General features: G+C 34.2%; 2 protein-coding genes across 3 annotated transcripts; both read left to right on the top strand.

Moving 5' to 3' along the window:
• Positions 1 to 377: 377 nt before the first annotated feature.
• On the top strand, positions 378 to 6,042 carry LOC105324774 (uncharacterized). Its single transcript, XM_011423950.4, has 2 exons — positions 378 to 549; positions 1,498 to 6,042. The coding sequence occupies exons 1-2, from the start codon at positions 423 to 425 to the stop codon at positions 5,769 to 5,771; spliced, it is 4,401 nt and encodes a 1,466-aa protein (XP_011422252.3). The 5' UTR covers positions 378 to 422; the 3' UTR covers positions 5,772 to 6,042.
• A 1,922-nt stretch (positions 6,043 to 7,964) lies between these two features.
• On the top strand, positions 7,965 to 22,602 carry LOC105324773 (transcriptional activator Myb). 2 transcript variants are annotated; one of them, XM_034475114.2, is made up of 16 exons: positions 7,965 to 8,157; positions 9,816 to 9,942; positions 11,838 to 11,990; positions 12,180 to 12,283; positions 12,399 to 12,527; positions 13,694 to 13,909; positions 14,321 to 14,421; positions 15,059 to 15,204; positions 17,044 to 17,355; positions 17,685 to 17,806; positions 18,012 to 18,123; positions 19,181 to 19,285; positions 19,715 to 19,825; positions 20,430 to 20,546; positions 20,778 to 20,846; positions 21,560 to 22,602. In XM_034475114.2, exons 1-16 carry the CDS (start codon positions 8,138 to 8,140, stop codon positions 21,659 to 21,661), a joined length of 2,046 nt encoding a protein of 681 aa, XP_034331005.2. In that variant the 5' UTR covers positions 7,965 to 8,137; the 3' UTR covers positions 21,662 to 22,602. The 2 variants fall into 2 exon arrangements, with proteins under 2 accessions (XP_034331005.2, XP_011422250.3); XM_011423948.4 differs by lacking the exon at positions 7,965 to 8,157 and adding an exon at positions 8,220 to 8,497.
• The last annotated feature ends 991 nt before the right edge of the window (positions 22,603 to 23,593 follow it).

Genomic DNA, 23,593 nt, shown 5'->3' with positions numbered 1-23,593 from the left:
ACATATAAATTAATGTTTACACTTTTCCGATTTTAAAAGAATTTCAGAAATGTGTGATAAATTTACAAGTTTTTTTAAACACGAAATTCGTCTTCCATGATTTACAAATGTCCGAGGCGAACTAAGCAGCAACCCCAAACTAAAAATCGATTGTCAATAAATCAGTTAAAAACAAATGAACAACCATGAGGAGTAGACAACACAGTAACATGCGGAAATGACTCTCTTGTTTTAAGTTCACTTTTCATGTTCAGGTGCAGCGATGAAGCACAAATGACATTAATCGAAATACAAGAAACGGCTTCGATCAGATGTCATTTTTGATTTTTTATTAAACATCAAAACTTTTACAAGGAAAAAACAACAGTCAAATATGTACAACGAAAAAATAAGAATCTGTAACTGGACATGGCGACCACTAAATGACGAAAGACAAAGTCGCGCTTATAAATTCTAGGTCCGCTATCCGATTCCAGTTTTTGCAGAATGAATTGACAGCTCACGGAGGCATGATGATACGTCTTGGAATACTTATTCTATGTGTTTCTGGTAAGAAGGGAGGCTATAGAACAAACTTTTTCAACAACTGTAAAGAAATGTTTGTTTATCATTTCATATTTATATAAAAGTATCGCGTTGAGTTAGTTTTTCTTTTATGTGTAATTGCTTCTTTACAGTATAGAACATAGACCAATATTGGAATTTGCGCCATATTATTTTTAAAACGAACTTTCTTATGTAAAGGAAGTCACAAACACATATGTTTATTTTTCTTCCATCCTTTACACTAAACTGTGCATCGTAAATTGAAAAATTGTAAACCAAAGTATTGTATTTGGAATCAAAAAATAAATAAATAAATAAATAACTTAAAATAAAAAAAATAAAGTTTTTAATAATGAATTCCATTCATTAACTAGATACAAATAGGTTTTTAAAGAAAAAAATTGGATTGTAACGACAACGTACCAATAAGATAGAACTAGTGTGCTTAACGTTGAATATAAATGTACATGTATTATAATAATAATGAATAAATTGTATCCAACAATTTCCATATCCCATTTATTTTTGTGTTTGAATTAAAGATATCTTTAAAGCCCGTATTTTTAAAAAAATTTTACAATACATAAGACGCCCGCATGTGGTATTATAGGAATCGAGATTTCAATTTATTTCAATATAGACTAGGTGTTAAATATTCAACAGAGACGTTTTGCTTCTATTTTATTGAACTGAAAATTTTCCTGACAGAATTTTAAAATGTTGACGTAACAACCAAAAGCTTCATACTCAGTATTTTTTGTTACAGAAAATCGTGCCTTTTTTCAAAATATGAATTTGAACAAGTCATCTATAATAATAGTTGATACTACGAATTAAGAAGATTTTGTAAAGTTCTAGTATTTGAAGTAAATATTGTACTCAGCCCATTTAGGTAATAACTTAGAATGTCAGTTTTAAAATAATTATTTATTAACATCATTTCTTTTTAAGGATGCCTCGCCAGCAATTCTGCAGGATCACTTGGGCAAGTACCAGGGCCAAGCCCACGCAGACTAGGGCCTGGGATAGGAAACCAAGTGCCATTTAACCCGATATATATCCCTGTCGCCGAGACCCCCGTCTCACAGAGCATAGAACCTTTCATTGGTCCTTTAAATCTCCATAGAAACAGAGGAAATGCTCCTCGAAATCTCATGCAATTACCAAATGGGCCAAATGTACCATTCCCCGGGGGACTACAAAGAATCCACCCCGCCACAGGAGGGACACAGGCAACAGGGGTTCCGGTCATTAACTTCAACGATTTCATATCGTTGATTCGACAAGGTACCGTCACTCACTCAGGATCGGGCCCCTTCGGTGCTGGTCGGGACCTTACTTACGTCAATCTTGGGTCTCTTATTCCGAATGCACCAGAAGTTGCCATACCTAGTAATTCTTTACCACAGTATCTCAGAGAAAATTCTGGTACAGCTGTCTCCCACGAAAGTACGCATATTGTTCGTGGAAGGCAATCAGTCGGCCAGGCTCAGATCCCATCCCTATCTCAAACTCCCTCTCTGGGTTCGTTGAGTTCGGCACTTTCCAACATCAATCGAACGCCCGGTGCCCCACTTCATCCAATTGCTGCCCTTCACCAAGCCCATGCTCTGTCAAGGCGTGTTATACCACAGCCTGGCGCAAGACAGCATCCAGCAGCTATATTTGGTAACCAGTTTCGAGGGATGCCGACGAATTTCAATTCTTTTCCTGGTTCCATACATCCCGTTGCTGCCAGACTTGCCCAACAACACAATGCAAATGCCATTCGTCAATCCTTGTCTGGTTCTAGTCCTCTGACTGGACCATTACATCCCGCCATTTTACGTTCGCTGTCAAATTCAGCACCATCATTGCCGCGTGTTCCATTTCATCCTGCATCTATATTAAATGCCGTTGCACCTCAAGCAATGGGTTCAAATGCTGGACTTCCAGCGTTACACAGACTGCATAGATTTAATGATGGAAGCGTACATTCGTCTTCAACAACAAGCTTCGTTCATCACCAAAGCAGATTTGCACAAGTACCAAACTTAGTCTCTGGAATTAACCCGGTATCATCGGGTATCTTTCCTTCAAGTCGTGGTTCTTCCACTAGATCAGGTTCAGGTGGTAATATTCAACCAATACCTAGACAAAGAAATGGTCAACGCACGCCAGTATCATTTGGACCAGCATCAAACATTCCCCTGACCGCTAATAGAAGAATCCTTCCTAGAACTCCTGGACCAGAAGGAAGGAATAGAGTTTCACCAAATCCTAACATTGATCCAAGACTTTCAGTTAACAGAATACATAACTTTGTTCGACGATCAAGTTTTGATGACTTCGTTCCTAGATCATCATCTGTAAATGGGGATAGGCAGTTCTTTGAAGACCAGCCGCAAGAGTCGAGATTTCTTGAATCTCGCAGGTCACCCGTGAGCAGAGGTGGTTTTTCAGATCCCGACTTTAGACGTCCAAGTACTAGATTTAACCAAATAAATTTGCCTACAGATCAATTTAACAGAAGAGAAAATTTACCATTTGATAGTAGACGTGACTTTACCAGAGATAGAAGTCCACAACCTTTGCCAAATATCGATTTACCTTCGACGGTTGATGAACGTATACAACAAGATTTTATGAGAGATAATTTTGCCCTTCCGAGACAATTTGACCCTGATTTCTCCAGGCCATTTGATTCAGGTAATTTAGGATCCGATTCAATAATTGTAAATCCCCGTTTTACCGACCGAAGATCGGAGAACATGCAACCTCTACGTGGGGGTACCGCACCTAGATTTATTCCAGCAAGATTTCCACAACCTTTAACCGAAGATCAAGATTTAACAACAACTTTCCGTAGATCTAGGGGTCGTCCTTTAACAAATACTGACATCCCATCTCGAGTTTTCCGACCATCTTTCATAAGCGATCGTAGATCCCAAGCTCCTCGATCAAGAGACCCTGCTAACGATTTCCCCAGACCTATCGGTATAGCAATACCTCCTAACCAGGTAACGAGAGATCGAATTGATTCAAATGTTGATACTTTTAGAAGAGGTATTCCATTCAGCAGCCCATCATTTGATAATCGGCGTTTATTTGATGATCGAAACAGTAGATTCAGTCCTGAGAATAGGTTTGTAACACCAAGAGTATCGTCTAGACCGAACGTCTTTACATCTAGGAGGCCTCAATCACCTGTAATTGACGACCGACGATTCCGAACACCTACTCGTGCCACCAGTCCCTCTTCTCCAAGACCCATAGGTATAGCTGTACCTAGGCAAAGAATTGTGGAACCATCTAACACAGGTTTTTTAGAAAGAAATGTTCCATTCAATAGACGCGATTTTAATGATGTGAGAGAAAATCGCATTGCTGACCCCCAGAATTTCGGATTTGGTCCAGAAAATAGATTTTTACCCCCAAACGATTTATCATCTCCCCCTTTTATTCCATCAAGAGTATTACAACCTCCATTCAGTGAAGATCCCAGGTTTCAGAACCGTGTTAGCAACGCACCCTTTATGGATAACCGTATAAACGACGTCCCTAGACCGATTGGAATCGCTGTACCTTCAAACCGTGCAACAGTTCAGCCAATGTTTAGCACACGTCCTGGTGTAGGTCAATTTCCAAGGTTTAATGATCAAAATTTTGACGATTTAAGGATGGAACCAGATAATAGATTTGGCGACAGAAGAGATAGTATTAGCAGTCCTTTTAGTAGATTTGATCCACTCAACAGATTGAATACACGTTTTGATGATCCCCGGGACGGGCGATTTGAATTCAATAATATATTTGATCGAGATATTGATCGTTTAGATTCACGAGCTGGTGCATTCGATCCAGATAGAAGATTTGATGATAGAGGACCATTTGATGACAGAAGACCATTTGATGATAGAAGACCATTTGATGATAGAAGACCATTTGATGATAGAAGAAGCGATGATCCTTTTGGTAATATAGTTGACTTTTTGGATGAAGAAAATGATAGGTCTTTCACGCCTTTCTTTCAGCCAAGGTTTCCTCCTTTAGTGAGATCTAGCTCTGGGTCTCAATTTTCAGTATCACCGGTTTCTAGAGAAATGACACGATTTTTTCAGCGTTCCCCAGTAAGAAGGCCTCGGGGGTCTTTTCTGATATCTTTCCTCGTAAATATCGATGATGTGACAAGTGCATCGGATGAGGTTGGGTTTGATGTGAACCGAGGCGTACCTCGAGGATTCCAAAATAGATTAATTCCTAGAGACCCATCGTCACCATTTAGAGTAAACGGTCCAGTGGGCGAAGACATTAATAGACTAGAAGAAAGAGATATATTTGAAAATAATCGAAGAAATGCCCGCAATAACTTTGGCAACCCATTGCCTATAGTTCCATCAGGACGATTTCCAGGAAGAAATGATGGAATAAACGAGAGAGCAGAAAGGCCTTTTAACCCAAGAGACATGATGCCAAGAACTCCCTTCGCACCACCGATGGAACCTTCTTCACCATCTCGTATTTCACCACAAGTACCTGTCAATTCTTTTCAGACTCGATCCCTCTCGCAATTTCGTCGACCAATAGATACAAATAGACCGTTTTTTAGACGATCTCAACCTATGCCCGAACAACCAGTGCGACAAACAAGACCTCCGCCACAACCTTTTGGATTGGCTATTCCTGACCCAGACGGTCCCAGAAACCAACCCTTCCTGACAGCCGCCGTACAGGGGCAGTTTGATGGCCCAATGCCAAACATTGATATCAACGACGCATTCAATCGACGACAGCCGGGTCTGACTTCCGAACCCGTGGTACCTTTTCCTCAAGGCGGTTTCGAGTTCAATCAGCCTAGACTTGGAAGTTCGCAGATATCCTCCAGAAACAATATCCCGAATGTCCGACACCTGTTGAATTTGGGTAATTCAATTGTCCATTCCCAAACAGCGCCGAATATTCCAGCATCATCTGGTGCTGTCGGTGGCATACAACGACCGATTAATCCACCAGTTAACACTGTACGAGGTGGTCCCTTGTCAGCGATTTTTAACTTGAGGCGTAACTCCAATGTTTTACAGAATAATAACAGTTTCCTTGGAGTCCAAGGCCAAGGTAATCCAGGCATAAGAAGTGTTTTCCGACAACACAGACATGTTACTCATACAGTGGGAACCGGTGGTCCATCTCCAATTAATTCCAGAAACCTTTACGTTTCCAAGAAGGCATTTGGACGATACGAGTGATATACCGGTACATGACTTTTTAAACGATAGAAAATGTCATTCTTGTAGCCGTTGTGGAAAGGTGTTGGCTGAATAAAATCACACATTGTGATACATGTATGTTTGCTTTTATGTTAGGGTATTGAAGCGCTGTAGTGCCATATATGTTTCTGTGAAAGCAACAAAGCGGGGCAAATTTTACTGAAATAAAACATAGTGTTTTATATATCAGATCAGTCTTGATTTGGAAATAAATCGAACTATGTCGATGATAGTTATATATATAAATTATCCGTACCTAATGAGCTTTTGTTTTATTATAACATGGACTACGTAAGTAATATATGCTCTTTGATAAATTGTGGTGAAAACAATGAACAATGCACCTACATAGTTTCCTTTAAAATCACTTGTATACCGTAGTTCCATAAAGGCAAGCAGGTGACTGACAGAGTTGGTAATATTCTATCATGAATGTTTCCGTGAAATACTCGCAGAGTAAGTGCTTGACTTTTTTCTGGTAAATGTTTGAATTCACTGAAGTACATTGTACATCAGAACGGTGTGTTCCGTACAGCAGATTCTACCTATATAATAATAATTCTCAATAAATGGGTTTAAGATATCTGATTTTTTGAAAATCGAGCCAGGTTAAACAATCGATAAATTTTAAAACAATTTTAAAACAATTTTTTTGGTACCTATAGATATACATGTATGCTAAATTCACTTATAAATGCAAAATACTGACCAAATTGAAGCAAGTAGATTGAATTCGATATATACCATCGTAGTGTCTTTCTTATCTTGCACGTGTTGAGTAATTTGAACATAATTTATCATTAATTTATCATATTTCATTAATCATAAATAAGGAAAAAAGTAATTCTTTAAGAAAAAAAAAACAATGATGTGATTTAATCAGTACACCCCCCCCCCCCCAAAAAAAAAATGAGTAAAAGAATTAAGACAACAACTAATTTTTCAGTTTTAGATACATATACATGAAATTTATGAAATATTTCTACCTCTTTTTAAAAAAAATTACAGCTAGCGAAGTGTATTTGTGTAAGAAGGTTATTTCTTCATTTTCGAACCCTTTTCTTCACATACAGTCCAAGTGCACTTGGGTTTCTTATCTAAAGTAATTACGCGTTGTCCTATGTATTTGCTTATGTCTATGGTCACTCACAAAACTTCTGTAGAATGTAACACGTGTGATAGATTTGAGTTATATAGGTCTGAATTGCTGGGACAGTACAATTAATAACACATGGTATCAGATTCGCAATGTTTTTTGTTTATATCTTTTATGGTTATTATAACGTGACATAAGGTGTATAACCGTTGAACAATAAATGTTACAGAATAGACCCCAAAAATGCATAGAAAAAAGGAATAAGTATTTTTCAAATCGAAATTAGAAAAATTCAAGTGTATTTTATATACTTTTTAAAACTAAGTTTAATGAAAACGACATTAATCAAGCAATTTAATAACTGTTCATTTGAAATTATTTGACATTTAATCCCCCTTTTATCTGTTTATTTAATTGTTTATCATTTATCTGTTTATTTAATTGTTTATCATTTTATTTTTATTTTATTTTCAAAGTCACCACACATTAATGCGAAAATAAATGAAAGTAAATACAAAGAAAATATTACCCTTTTTTTTATGTAAGACCGAATCTAATTTTACAGACCAATTAGTTGTATATGTATTGGATGGTAACAAATAAAATATATATTCTTACCTGTATATTTTTTATACGGGGTGCTAATATTTTTTTCTGAATAAATGACTTTTTGTAAACCAATCGCTTTTGTAGTTTCGTGGAATTTGATTGACTGTGCGTCGATATACATGCATTGTTCATTGAATTAATTAATGAACTGCTGATCCTTACTCTAAAAAATGAAGTTGTTGGTGTGAATGGATACAAAGACCAAAGCATATGATGCAAATGTATAACTTATCAGAGTTATCTCTCGTTGTATTACAAATAAATTGATGAATGTGTAAATTGTTTAAACAACAAACGCGCTTCAAATTTTAATGAAATTTAAAATGAAACGCATGAAAAAATTGTGATTTGTTCAGTGATTACAATCTACACACGTCTACAGTAAACTATAAAGAGAGCTACATTTAAACAGTTTTTACAAGTACTTATGGTATTTTTGGGTGTATAGTCATTTCCAAACCAGTTCCGGTTTACAGGACCAATCGCTGATCTACCGCGCGCAATTTGGTGTTTGTGTACACTGCTTTGTACAGAATTTTCACATTTCATTAGAACTAATGAAAAACTGGACAGTCATATGTGAAGTTTTATAAGTCCAAAGAAGTGATGGCTAGATTAGAAGTGTCTACACCAAGTAGACATGAGTGATCTGTCTGACAGGTAAAGTGGTGCCGTAGACGCATGCTATGAAGCCGAAATTATTAGATTGTATGAGGGCCACGGGCCCTTGCGTGACTCTATGTAACCCTCTAAGAGTATGATTACGATCATTGTGTATATGATTTATAGACGGAAAATACTTACTCGTTTACAAGAACATTTTGGCGCTAAGATGGTTATTGTATATTAATTGTGACGTCATTTTGACTGCGTTGCAACAGCTGATTTATAGAATGTCATCGCGTGATGATCAATAGTATTGATGAGGAAGCACTTTTTGTGAAGGAAAGGTTATGGCGCTGTTGCCCTCCTTTAGATATGGAACTCGAATTTATGTCAGGTTAACTAATTATGTTTTCTTTTGTGATTTGACTGTATGGGGATCATGGCATCATGCACTTGTACCGTGAAGTGAAAACAAAATATGTAATTGTGTACTTTAGGGCTTCATTGACATGATAGTCAAAAATGCTAAAAAGAGTGATAAGATCAGTAATGATTTTTAATTTTTAGTCAATGGATTAGTTGGTCATTACAAAGTTTAAAAATCGTACCAGAGGTAAAGAGAATTGTTAGTTTAAAAACAAGTAGAATTTAGAAATGCTGTGTTTTTAAATATCTTGTTTAAACCCTCTATCGAAAGCTCAATTTCATTTCATTTTGGAATGATAGCATCATACAGATTTTCATAATAAAAAATATATGGTAATACCTAATCACTGATGCAAATTGTTCATTACATGCATCATTATGATAGAAAATTGACACTGTATAAGAAAGATAATGAGGTAAATGTTTAAAAGTGTTTGTGGTCAATTTTACTATTATAATATTGTGACAGTAATCATATAAAAGAAAATGCTAGACACATTTTATTGACAAAGAAGATGGGGGGGGGAGGGGGATAAGATGGCGCAAATGCCCTTTCGGTTTAGTAGTGTAATACAATTTTGAATTTATTTTTTCCAATTAAATCTATTCAAATATATTATTATACTAGTTTGCAAAAGCACAATTTCTAACTATATTCAGTTTTTAATATATTTAACAAAAGATAAGAAAAAAAATATTGCCAGAAATTTTTTCTCGAACCCATAACATAAAAACCCTAAATATATAAGGTTAGTTTATAAGAGGTACACTAACCACTGAGCCATTTTAAGACACAACAAAGCAGGCTGTTTAATATTATGTGTGACTTTGACCATGAATTTACGGTCTTGTTTTATTTGTTCAAAACATTCAGTTGTTTGGATACATAATGATATTTTTAATGTAAAGTGGGTCATTTCTCCACGTTTTTGTTGACTGAAATTTGTTTGCTTTCCAATAGACCTTATTCAGACTATGAGAAAAATATGGAGCACAGGCCCACTCTATAAAAGAAAATGCCTTGAAGTTCTAAAAAATGACAGTATTTGCAGGTTTTGATTCGTATACGCCTGTTTGAGTCAACATATTCCAATTGAAAATGTTTATGAGTTAAAAATCAATGATATGTAAAATGTATATTGTTTTAAATTATTTTTAAAAAAATATATCGTATTGATACTTTAGTTTTTCAGTAGCTTGTCTGACCATATATGGGCATTTTACATGCCTTATCCACCCACCTTCTTTAGTTAATACCATAAATTTATTCTGTATGCTGTTTATAGCTCCAGTAGACAATCCTTCAGCAGTGGAGAAGATTCAAGCGATTCGGAGTTAGTTGATCACGACTACAACAGTCACATCTTTGCAGCAAAGAAAGTAATTAATAAAGGAAGGTGGTCAACAGAGGAGGTAAGTAGCAATGAAGGAGGAGTCAAATATAGTCGAATTAGGCGAGAGAAATTTAATTCTTAGTTTTATGGATTTTGTTGTAAAAAATTTGGGTCGGAGGAGGGAAAATAAAAATAAAACAAACAAAAAAAAACCAGTGGGCAAACTTTTATTATTCAAAATTACATATTATTTGCTTGAACTTATAATATTAAGTTTAATTTGTCCACTATCCAGAGTTCTTGAAATCTTTCGGTCCTGTCGGCAAGACCGATAAAAATAACCAAGGACCGATTACTTGAGGTTGCCTGCCAGTCCAAATGACCGGTAGATATGGACAGAGTAACTTGCGAAAATATAACTAATTTTAATACTCACTGAGGAGATCCGAACGCATACGATAAATCTAGAGGAGGTTTTCGCGGTTTTTTCGCTCTCTCTAGACTTATTATACATTTTCGGAACACCTCAGTAATTATCACTTCCGTTGCTTTCGATAAGTTTGGCGAGTATTTCGTACATATTGATACGGTGTGTTTATAATGCAGCTAACAGATGTAGTCAGACAATAGGAATAAGTCTTTCAATCATTTTCCAACCTAGATGTCGTCAGAAATCGTGGGAGAAATTGGAGAACTTGTTTTAAACATATATAGCGTGAACTGAGGGCCCCCTATAAATCCAAGATGGCGAGTGTTGTCTCGTTACGTTTTTTCAATGTACATTGCATACACCGAAACAGGGTTTTCAGTGAATGTTTTTACTGCAATACACAGAAATACACACAAAAATAAAAAATAAAAATAATTCATGAAGTGATAAATGAAGTGATAAATAAGAATGTTATCAGGAGCCAGAATGTGAAAGTTAGGAGAAATCAGATCAATTAAGGTAAAAATGAGAGAAACTATAAGGCAAATAAACTTGTAGTTTTTCATCTTTCTATTGAAAATGTTTGGACTGATAGAAATCAGTCTGGACTGACAAACTTCTGATGGTTGTCAGTCCAAATGACTGACAGTGGAAAAAAGATTTCAAGAACTCTGCACTATCCACTGTGTACTTTGTGTTTGTTTCAAGTTCATTGGTATTAACCTTACTAAATTTGTTCAGGATAACATTTTCTTTGCTTTTCATAAAAACTTTTAAGCCAAACCATGCATGGCTGACCTCCATCTTAAATACTTCATGTTATAGAGACGCTTACACTTGATTTTAAAAGCTCCCTTTGTCAAGCATTTTGCAGATTTCAAATAAAATAAAGTAATTTTAAAACCTAGATCGGTCAAACTTGAAAATTCCGGAAAAATTTCCGAAGATGCGATTTTTTTTTTCATTTTTTTTTTTTTTACAAAATCGGAAAAATTGGGTCGGCGGATCCGTAAAACTAAAAATTAAATTTCTCTCGCCTTAAAAGAATCTTGACTTTAGGCTAAGAAAGCCATCTCATGAATGGAATCCCACCTAATCATGCCCTTGGTTGTAGGTTATGTAAATTTATTGACATGAATGGTTAAATGTTCTATCATTGAGTTAAATGTAGGATAAATATAACTACCGTATGTTTCCTATTTGGTATGGGTCACAGGTGCCCTAAAGTTATTTTATTTTCATTGTTTTCCTGTACAATACCTGAAAGTTTCTCTTGCATAAGTCATTAGTTGGCACTCTTAAGAAAATATATGAATGTCTTATAAAGAAGTTTTTTTTTTGTTTTTTTTTTTAATACATTATTTGCTTCCTAAAATCTATGAGTTTTGCATATTGATTAGCAAAAAGAGCAAATATTCCTTTTCTATACTGAAAAATTGAAAATAAAAGTGCAAGTTTAATTTTAAATTTTGAATATTTTTTGCATTATGTTTTGAATTATAATGTCTTTATAGCTGTTTAAATGTGTCATAAATGTATTGTAGGACGAAAAATTGCGTAACTTAGTGGAGGTAAAAGGGGACTCTGACTGGAAGCTAGTAGCCAACTATTTTTTTGATCGGTCAGACATCCAGTGCCAACACAGGTGGTGTAAAGTACTCAACCCAAATCTCGTCAAAGGTGCCTGGACCAAAGAAGTAAGCATGAGAGTGTGTGTGTGCCCACAATCCTTTAGAATTTTGTTATTTATTAATTGTTTTGTTAAAATGAAAAGAGAAATGAGATAATAAATTTAAGGGTTTGATTTTAAGCCTAAACATTTCCCTTGCTCATTCACTGACATTGAAACAGTTATACTGCTAATGAAACGGTGCTAACCTTGGCAGGAAGATGAAAAAGTAATTAAGCTTGTGAGAGAAATTGGAGCAAAGCATTGGACCCAGATCTCTAAGCATCTTCAGGGTAGAACTGGAAAACAGTGTCGAGAGAGGTAAGATGCCAAAGACATCTTCATTGGTTTATTATCACTAAATTGGATTCAAGCTTTAGGTGGCAAATTGTTGCCAGTGTGTTTAATAACCACAGCTGTGGGGTCTATCTTGTAGGTGGCATAATCATTTAAATCCAGAAATCAAGAAGTCAGCCTGGACTAGAGAAGAGGACATACTAATATACCAACTTCATAGGTCCTTGGGCAACAGATGGGCAGAAATAGCCAAGTATTTACCTGGAAGGTAAATTCAACAGCCATAGCAGCTGTGTCTCCTCATACAAGCACAGGGTTTTCTTCATCTGAATGTGAATTAGTACTCCAGCAGTATTTAGCATAATTTGTCTTCTTTAAGGTTGTAATCAGATTTCTATTGTTCTTTTATATACCAGATTAAAAGTCCCTTTTCAATGCTAGTGATTAATAGGGTCATGTTACACAGTGTGAAACATGATTGTTTTATCTTATTATATGCAGAGTTTTGGCTGCAAGACAAATGATCAGAAAGTAATTTCATCAAATGATCTTGCAGTGAATTTTTGATTTGATATATTGCATTTCAGTGACACCAAGTACATTATTCTCTCTTTAGACTTGTCAATTGTTATGTAAAGTGGAAAGTTGCAATGCTGCAATATTTCAGAGACTTTCATTGTCTAAGAGTTAATATCGTATTTGCTAAAAATGATACAGATGCCATTTGTCATAGACTTTATTTTGATTTGGGAAGAGGTGACATTTTTTTATATAGCCCTAAGGAAAAAGGGAAGGGCCAAGTATGTGACTTAATTAAAATGCTTCTGGACTCTGCATGGAGAAACAATTTGTTCCATAGTCATAGTATGAGACACAGTAGACTACTGTCTCCAGTAGAATTTACAACAGCAGCTGTAAATAGAGGATATATTTGTCTTTCATTGTCAAGCTTGCTGGAATCTCTCTAATAGCATAATTGCTGAATTATGATCTACGAAAAAAAGAATTTCTGTTGTGAAAATGGAACTGTTGTTCAATTCAGGGATGGGAATTTAATTGCGGACAATAATTCAATTTTTCCCTGAAGTAGAAAAAGTTTGCATAATCAGGTTCTCTCTATCTAATATATAGTATGTTGTGTATAACCAATAAGTAAAATAAGGTAATATGGGTGGATTTGTATTTTGTTAGGAAGTGCCCAATTTCATTTTCATTACATCTTGGTTAACTTAGCACTAATGTCTACTTTTACTTTGAGTCTTAATTAGAGCAAATGAACACGAATTAACTGCATTTACGGTATGTACTGGGTACATAGATCTTTGATACAATTCTCCTACTGATATAAGATAGGAAAGATTTCTGTCATTTTATTATCAAAACCAACAATTAATCATATGTTCATGTATTCATAGTGCCTGATGTTTTCTGTAGAACTGATAATGCAATAAAGAATCACTGGAACTCTACAATGAAGAGGAAGTATGAGGAGAGGATTCCACCCCCTGACTTTACCGGGACATTCCCTGGTCCTGTGGTCAGTGGGCAGCCCTGTACCCCCAGTAATTCTGCTGTGCCCTCACTCCAGCCCGTACAGCTGTTCCCAAACTCAAAGGTCGGCCAGGATGCAGTTACTGCTCTTGTGTCTGGGTAGGTACAGACGACATTAACTGTGTATTTACTCTTACACATATTCCTTATGTAGGCTTATTATTAATGGTGAATGTTTTATTCATGTGTCTGCCTGAATATTTGTTGAATCAGCAGTTGTATAAGATTTTAATGCATGTATTACAATGTGTATTTCTTTGCTGTACAATGTACTGTCCTGTTAAAAGCTTTAAAGAATTGTTAGATAAGAGACAAGATGAAATTCACAAAAAAACATTTTATGAATTTATCAAATTTCATTTTTATCAAACTTATTTGTAATCTATGATAGCGAAGATTTCTTGGCAATAGAAATAACACGACCTGTTGGATAAATGACATTTATCTCACATTATGGAAATTTGTTTAATGTATGAGCATTTTGTAATTGTAAGTGTTTGTTTTCATTAGACAAGATGTACCGCAGATGGCAGTGTTGAAAGTTGTTCCGAATGGACGGAATGGATCGAATAAAAAGACTCCATCCAAGTTTACTTCACTGTATTCAAAAGGTACAAAGACAATTTTACTTAAAAATCTTTTTAAAGATATCTTAAAGCAGTTTTGTAATGTATATAAATGTATTGTAATGTATATAACATACCCGGTACTTTGAAATATAGTCAACACATTTAGTTTTGTTCTAGTAAGTAATTTTTATTAGACATATCAGATAATCTGTACAATCTTTTGACTCTTGTAGTAAATATCTGATGGCACTTTGTCTCTCTCTCTCTCTCTCTCTCTCTCTCTCTCTCTCTCTCTCTCTCTCTCTCTCACATATCTGCTTACAGCTCTATTTATCTTCTAACAATTGAATTATCAAGATAGAGTTGTCATATGTTCATACATATGACATCAAAGATGTAGGTCAAAGATTATAGACAAGGTCATTCAACAAGTTTACAGGCAAAATGACCAATATGGTTTGATATACTAGTACATGTATTTTCAATTTGTGTATGTTTGATCATGTAGTGCTTGACAAACACATCCTTATTAAATTTCTACAATAAAGACAATTGTTTACATGATTGAGTGATGAATACACCTTGCTTTCATTACCTCTAAATTGTAAATAAGCTTAACAAAGAGCATTTACCTCTAAATTATGAATTAGCTTTTTAAGCAGTTAATGCTGTATTATAGAGTACAGATTTGATGGGAAAGCAATCAAGAAGTTGAAGAGCCCTGGGCGTCTGATTCCCATCCCTTCCTCTGTCACCTCCAAGTTTTCCGCTGTTCCGTCCATTTTAAGACGGGGACGATCAAGACGCAGGAGACCTGTCAAAATGGTGGGTACTTTGATGGAATGTTGATTTCTGATTTACTGTTGCAGTAAATTGTTTATGATTCACTAGTAGTCTTTATAAACATTGAATTTTATGATAATCTTAATTGGCCAAAAAATGAATTAGATTGAAATTCTTTCAACTGAGAGGTATTAAAGTACAGAAGAATTTGCATCTTGTTTTAATAGAAAAGGCCATATTCAAAATAGAATTATATTTGCTCTTTTTTGAAAAGATTAGGCTAGACCTCGCACAAATGCAAGCATATCTCACCAAACATATAAATAATGTTGTAATTTTGATTTTTGCTAGCCTAAGAGTAATTTGTAATATCCAATTCATTGATTATATTCATTCAAATCAAACCAATGAATTAAAAACAAATAGCCCTTAAATGTTGTAGGTTTATATTTAAAAACCCCTTATAAAATGATTAAAAGTACATAGATTAGATATTGTCAATCAGTATGTTTCATTAGAAGGAACAAGGAAGAATATAATTGACAAGGTTAATTTTGAGATGATTGAAACTTTGACGTTTTATGTGTTTGAAAATGATGATTGAGTCAATGAAGCCCTGTATTGGGAAGCTGAGTGAAAGAACTATATATGGTTTTGCCTAAAATAGCCCCCTTAAATAAACATCGTCATTTTACTGTTATTCTTTGTACAGATATACATTTGATGTTTTTTTCATAACTTTTATTTTGATTAACGTGCCCACAATTTAAAAATATGACATCATAAAGATTACCCTTTCCTGCTATTTTTTGCATTTTAGCATAACAAGGCTGGTTTTTCTAGCAGTTTTTCTTTAAGAAAACATTGAGCGATTGCTTGAACAAACAAAATATTTTCATCAAAGATGTATCTATTCAGTACTTATAAGTGACAAAAAGTTAGTTCTTGTTCAAATCGTCGCTCTATATTTCCCATTCAAAAAAAAAAAGATAAGAAAAATGTCAAATTTTGACTGTTTTGATTGAATTATAAAAATAGCTTCACTTCTGACGTCAAAAACTGCCAGTGACTAAATCAAATGAATAGATAAAAAATATATTTTGTATCAACTCTTTTAAAAAATAACACAACAATTCAATTTTCCTGAAACACTTCAAAAAATGACGAATTATTGGGGCCAAATTTGACTACAATCATATATAATTCTTTGTAACTCGGAGTATTGAGTAATATTATGTCTGATTTTTCTCTCTGCAAGGAAGCGATGACTAAAATGAATTACCTATTGACTACCATTTACTTTCAAAGAAATTGTATCTGCAATGGGAAAAAATTCTTTCATTACCATGATTACTGACCTTAAGTTAAACATGACAGATTTTTACAAAAAAAGTTGAATTACTTGAACGGTTATAGCACAGGTTTGAAATGTCACAGCTCATAATTACGGAAGTCTTTGTAAATGAATGTATTTAAATATAAACCATTAGCTGGCATTTGATTATGCCAGTAATTGTTAATCCTGTCATGGTTATCTATTAACATGCATATCAACCTATTTATTGAAATGGTTATATCAATTTTTTGTTTGAATCATCTTCAAATTGCCCTGCATATATTTTGGTTTTTCATATTAATTTACTTATACATGTACAATATGCTAATACAATAAAAAGATTGATATCTTCCAAACAAATCCTCTTTCTCATTACATTTTTCTTTCTCAACTGTAACTCTGTCAAATGTTCATTGCATAATCTGTTAAATGTTCATTGCATACAAAAATGACCCATTTTCTTAAACTTGACTGTTTAGAGGACTGGAGTTTAGATTTTAGAATTAACATTGTATAAAATACTACATTGTATATGAATCTTTCAGAATCGGGCTCTAAAGAAGAAAAATATCATAAACATTACCAAGAGACACTTTCTGCAAACGAATGACCTAGATACAGCCTTCCGCGATGAGACAGAGACGAGTGACACAGAAAACATTGAGCCAATCAGTCTCCCGTTCATGTCATACAAGGAGCAGCCCAAAGACATCGTAGAATTAGAACAAGGAGTTATTCTGACAGAAATCAATCCAGAAGACATTGATAATGACCTGGGGAAAGGAAATGACTCCTTGTTAGAGGCCCTTACTCCAAATGGAACTCCAATAAAAAGTTTACCGTTTTCTCCTTCCGTGGTAAAAATTAATCATTTTCATTCTTTTTTTTATTAAGGTCTTTAATGATTCATGGTTTTGAAAACTGAAATTGGGTCAGATTTTAATTTTTGTTCTTTGATGTTTGGAAACACAAGCTTCATAGATGAAAATTCTATTAAGATTTAATAAAATCAAAACATAACATATTTATAAAAATATGAGTATGCTATGAATGATACATGAACAGTCAATTAAAAAAAAACCTGTATACATTTCCATTGAACTTTATATAAGAGTATTGTCTGTCTTCTTTGATGGCTGTGCAAATGGTGATTTTTTATACATCCAGATTTATGTTTATCCTTCAGTTCCTCAACAGTCCTGACATTCCGATCGGACGTGTAACTTCTACACCGGTGTGCACCCAGCGTGAGGCCGCCACCCCCACCTGTATGTCCCAAGGTATTGCTGCCTGCACAGTCCAAACCAGGTAAAAACTCCTATAATTAAATAGTTATATGTTGGATAAATCAATTCATATTCTTGTGTGAGAAAATTTTGTGAAATTTGCTAGATTTATTTCGTCACAGGCACAAAAAAATACTTATTTAAAAATCTGTCTCCTTGTATTTGTAGTAGTTGTGACAGCTTTGGTAGGATCTCTATTTGCATGCATATATAAATGTCTGTTGTAGGTCTGCCAACTGCACCCCAAGAATTAGACGAACACTACTGAATGCCTCCCCCAGAACACCCACTCCTTTCAAGGATGCCATGGCCGACAAAAAGAACAAAATCAGTGAAATGGTAAGTCTATTCATTTTCGTTTATGTGGGTGTATATGATCGTCTCAACAAACTGTGGAATCATCAGAATTAGTGAGGGCTGAATTTCTGTGGATTGTGTGGGTACTCTTTGCCAAGAAATTTACCGTCTCAATGAATTCTTAAACAACACAGCCCTTAAACATTATTTGTACTAGCTACTACATGTTGCTGAGGTTATGTCCTGGTAAACCTGTGAAAAATTAAAAATCCACAAAATTTGGGTTGGGTGTCCAAGTAGCGCAGTGGACAATATGCTTGCTTATCACCACTGCGACTCGGTTCAGTCCTTGCGATTGACAGTTTCTTTATGTCATAATGTGAAAGGGAATGGAGGTCGCCTGCTTGGACTCATACAAATGCAAGTTTTCTCCAGGTACTCTGGCTTCCTCCAACATCAGTAACCTCCTCATGTGTACAACTTTGCCAAAGAGAGATTGATTTGAATATCAATTTATATCATTATAAAAATAAATAAATTTAGTTTTTAAAGAATGCTAATTCAGAATTTCTAGTAATTTATCTTTTTTTTAAAAAGATTTTGATTAGGGTAGTGTAATTTAGTTAGTATTTACATTGATACATGTATAAACATGATATTTTTTCACAAAAGTGAATTTTGTGGTAAGGTTTGAAAATAATATCAAAATGAATAATTATCAATAAAAGATAAATGAAAAATTATTTTATGATAATTATGGTAATATTGACATGCTTTTTGGAAAGGCCTTTTTTTAGTTGTTTATGATTCCAAGTTAAGGAGGGTACATCATTGTTGCTAATATAGATTTTTTTCTACCTCCATACGAAGAAACTGATAAAACTTGACAGCCAGTATGTGAACTTAATGAAATGCAATTATTAAATTATGCGCCAAACTGTCACTGCATGTACTGGTATTGTAATTATATAAATTTGATAAGTTTGGAGACAGTTGAATGTACCATTTGTTTGCCATCCTGTACCAGCACAACAGCATGAACATTTGCATGAACTTTCCTCAATACTACAATTTTTACATAATTGTTTCTTGTATATAGCCAGAGGATGCATGTATTTTAAACAGAGAAGACAATAAGCTGACATATACACCAGAAAACCTTCAGCTGGAACTCAGAAAACAAGCACCAGCAACCAGTCAAAAGGTATCTCACTATTATCTCCTTTAAAATTTTGGCCTTGTTAATGGTCATGGAGGTAGCGATTCAACAGATTTACATACAAATTATATCTGGATTGTATGTATAGTATACTAGTATTAGTAAAACAAGATTATAGCATTGTACTTATTGAGGAGATTTTTAAGACTTTCTTATGTTGAACATTTGTTTGGAGGTTGCCTTCACCTCAGGTAAAGCTGAAAATTTATATGTGATGGAAGTTTGGAGGTTGCCTCCAATTTAGATTAGCTTTAAGTTATTCTTATTTGATGTGTAGTCTCTGCACATGTTACAAACTAAAAATGTTAGATGTCAGATCCTGTTGATTGATTTATAATGCAAACTTCACTTTTCCTCTAAGCCTTAACTCTGAAGCTGTTTCGTAGTGTTTTGATTTTTGAATATATATCACAGGCACAGCCTAAACATAGGATGAGAAAATGTCTAGCCACAAGATGGTTGTCACCAAGGAGAGAGACAAGTTTCCAAGGAGAGAAACCTGTGGTGATGTCTCCAGAAACACCTGTAAGTGGGTCAAGGAGTATTAGGGGTTATGTTTGAAAAAAAAAAATCAATGATTCGAAGGGGAAATTTAGGTTAATGAAGGTCTCTGTGACATTGTTGGATATACAGGTTTTGAAGTACATGTACATTGTATTAATATTGGTGTGGTTTTTTTGTCCATTCCTTTGTTACATAATTTGATTTTCTCAAAATGTCAATACCAAAATTAGAATTAGGGGCAAATGTAATTTAAAACCTAACATTTATTTCATATTTTATGGAAATTGATTTATCAATAAATTAGCCGATAAAGGATTTAGCACATTATTCTTTATATGATATCTATCATATATACCAGCATATCATGAAAATTGCTTTAATGTACTTCATTTAGTTGGTTTAGTCTTCTGCCAAAAAATCTACCGTAATTAGAACACACTGCCAAATGTAACGTGTTTATCGCATTGTATGTACATATGTAATGTACAGAACTATTTTTTATCAAATCACCTGCACCTAGTCTGGATTTCTTGTCTTTGAGAAAGAATGCAGAGTCAAACAAAACTGTTTTTTTTTAAGATTTGATTTTTGTACAGCAATCATTTTCATTGTATCTACTTTTCAGAGTAAATCTTTACAAAATGATGCCAGTGTGCTGTTTTCACCTCCTTCTATCATCAAGGACACGTTACCAGAGGAAATATTGGAAGAAATGAAATCGCCTCCCAAACAGAAAAATAAGGTATGCTGTAAGACTGAACCCCCCCCCCCCCCCAAAAAAAAAGCGCAACAACAACAAAACAAGCTCTAAAGCCAAACCATTCAACATGCATATAAAAATAAATGTGTTTTCCCCCAGTAATCTTAAGCTTTCTGGTTATGAGGGTTTGATATATCAATTTTAACATAAACTGATAACTCTTGCATGCCTCTGGTCAAGCACGAATTGTATACAGCAGGATTTTTTTTTTAGAATATTCTGGTTAGAAAGTCCAGCAGAAAAATTCAGTTTGCAGAACCTGAGCCACAGGACATAACAAAAGTAAGCAATATCACTACAGGAATTTTCATTTTCTTTTTATGGAATGTTAATTTTCAAATTTGCATATGTAATTTTTCATTTGGAGTCTTATTGGAACACATTGAATCAAATAAGGGCATCAATATTTGGTATTATTACATATTGTTTTCATAGAGCAATAATTAACTCTGATTACTAATTAGCAGTTTGTGATCCTTCTGTTGTTATTCTTTAGACTTTTGAAATCATAAGTCAGTTCATGTTTTATGATATTTACATGTATTAAGCACTGTAATCGTATAGTGGTCTAAAATCAGTCTACCAATTATTAATCAAATCATGAGCATAAAAATCAGTAAAATAGAATAAGCAATTGTTAGTACATCCTTTCGGGTCACAGTTCATAAGTGACTACTGACTTATCAACGAAGTCCATTGTTAAAGGTTAATTACAATTAAGAGTCTTGCATCCGTTGACCGCTTTCCAAAGTCCAATCATCATCGAGAGTTTTATTCTTCCTGGTCATTCCGCTAACACCACGAATTCTAACTACGCAGTTGTCCCTCTCGGTCAATGACCTTTAACATTGTTCACTATACACTTATCTTGCATCAAGTGTACAACAAGCTAATGACTAATTAACGTAAAGCAGAATACAATCATAAAATTATATTTCATATATATACGGCTATCTGGTTACAAGTTTTCATTATTATTTTTGTATTATTTTCAGTTGAATACAGAATTTGTGAGGATTGCTTGTGGAAGAACAGATGATGAGATACTAATGATTGATTATGCTAGGAGCATTGTTAGAACTTCATCTTTTCCATAAGCCATAACTACCAGTGGGAGGAGAGAGAGAGAGAGAGAGAGAGAGAGAGAGAGAGAGAGAGAGAGAGAGAGAAAGAGAGAGAGAGAGTACGAGTACATATTAAAGTTACAAGTAACCTAGTAACCTTATATTCAATAGTATAGTTCCTTTTAAAGTTATAAATGAAATATTATTGTACATGAACAAGGCAGGAAAAGGAATGAGCAAGCTACAGGTTTTGAAAAACGTAATAAGGTAAAAACTAACTCCCAGTCAGAATATTTAATGTTGTCAAAAACCATTGTTACATTTATCTTTTATCGGTATATATACATGTACTTAGATTTAGTTATTTATTTGTAGATTTTGATTTAGTTTTGTATCGTGGTTTGTGATGGCATCTTTAATATCTTATATTCTAGCAAATTAGCAAGTTTAAAAGTAACTGATACATAGGAAAGGAGAGTGAGATTTAAAGGTGGACTACTTACTTATTACAGGTATTTTTTAATGTATGTTACATTGCATTAAGAGAAGATGCTGAGCTGTAGCTTTTTATATGGATAATATCAGTGTCTTCTTGTGGCCATGAATGAAGATGTTCTGAGTGGCAGATTACTTATTACATGTTGTTTTTGTAATCTATATTGTACTGTGAAATACAGTTGTACATGTACAAGAAAAGACATACATGTATTTACAAATGAGTAAAATTTTTTTTTACAAGGTTACATGCAATATGACAACCATTGAACATTTTTTTGTTTAATAAAATTTAAAAATGAATGTGCTAATGAAAACCTGTGGATGTAGAAATATACTTTAGAGGAAAACTTGGAAGTTGTGTTTAAAATCTTAACCATCAGAAGGTCAATACAAAACCAACATGATTCTGCAAAAAGACTCTTGTGCACCATAGCCTTATTACGGTATTCCACAGGAATTAGATTGAGGTTTTAAAATTTTTTTTCAAACAAAGTAGATTTCCATGTTGACTTGTCTTTCTGCCTGTTATAAATTACAATGTGCTATGTGTAAAAAACTGTTTTTGTCTTGTGAATGTTTATTTATGTACATTTGTTGATTTCTTTTGTTTTGAATTATTTTGAGTTTGTTTAAAAAATTGAAGTACATTTCAACAATGATTGATGTACAGCATGTAGATGGTACAATAAAACTCGATAAACAATTCTACTGGTTGAGTTGATGTTGAAAGATTTAAACTTAGCATTAGGCATGCCTAGCTCAAAATTAAATAAGTACTAGATTATTTGGTTGAGGTTAGAATGGGCATTTTGAATTATTTCAGAATATTTTGACCAAAGAAAATCAGATAATTAATATACATGACGAAAAGTAACTGTTTTAAATTTTTTTTCAAAAACTACAATTTTAGTCAAAGAATGATTTTTATGCAAAAATTTTCAAAAATGCCCAAATGATGTTGACCTCATAACTTGTATATCAGTTGAATATATATTACCCAACAGAACGACATTGCTGAATAAGAAATATTATATATCCGGGCTAATACGTATTGTAATGTTGAAAGACAAATGTTTGCTTTGTTCATGGAAAGTTAAAGTTTTTGGCCTGCAATTAGGGCTTTGGTTGATATGTTGACTCATGATTCTTAATTTAGAATGTAAGATCTCTGAGAAAATGCATGCCAACTGTAAATTTGACACATGATTTGGGATTTTTTAAGCAATCGGATTATAAGTAAACGGCTGCTGACGTAAAGTTCAAAGAGACTCGATGTAGAAGTACAAGGAAATGATGTCAGCACACAAGTCCTAGAGTAAGGGCAGAGCCTCGTGATTAATTACCACAAGAACACGCGTCATAGGTCACATGACTCGACGTGATTGGCACGGACTCGTAGCAGACGACTCAAGAGTGTCGAACTGAACACGATAATCTAAAACAACAAATTTTCAATGGAGGAAATGA

Source organism: Magallana gigas, chromosome 5 (genome assembly GCF_963853765.1).
Source record: "Magallana gigas chromosome 5, xbMagGiga1.1, whole genome shotgun sequence".
NCBI lineage: Eukaryota > Metazoa > Mollusca > Bivalvia > Ostreida > Ostreidae > Magallana > Magallana gigas.
The sequence above is the reverse complement of the archived record's forward strand: the minus strand, read 5'-3'. Positions and strand labels throughout refer to the sequence as shown.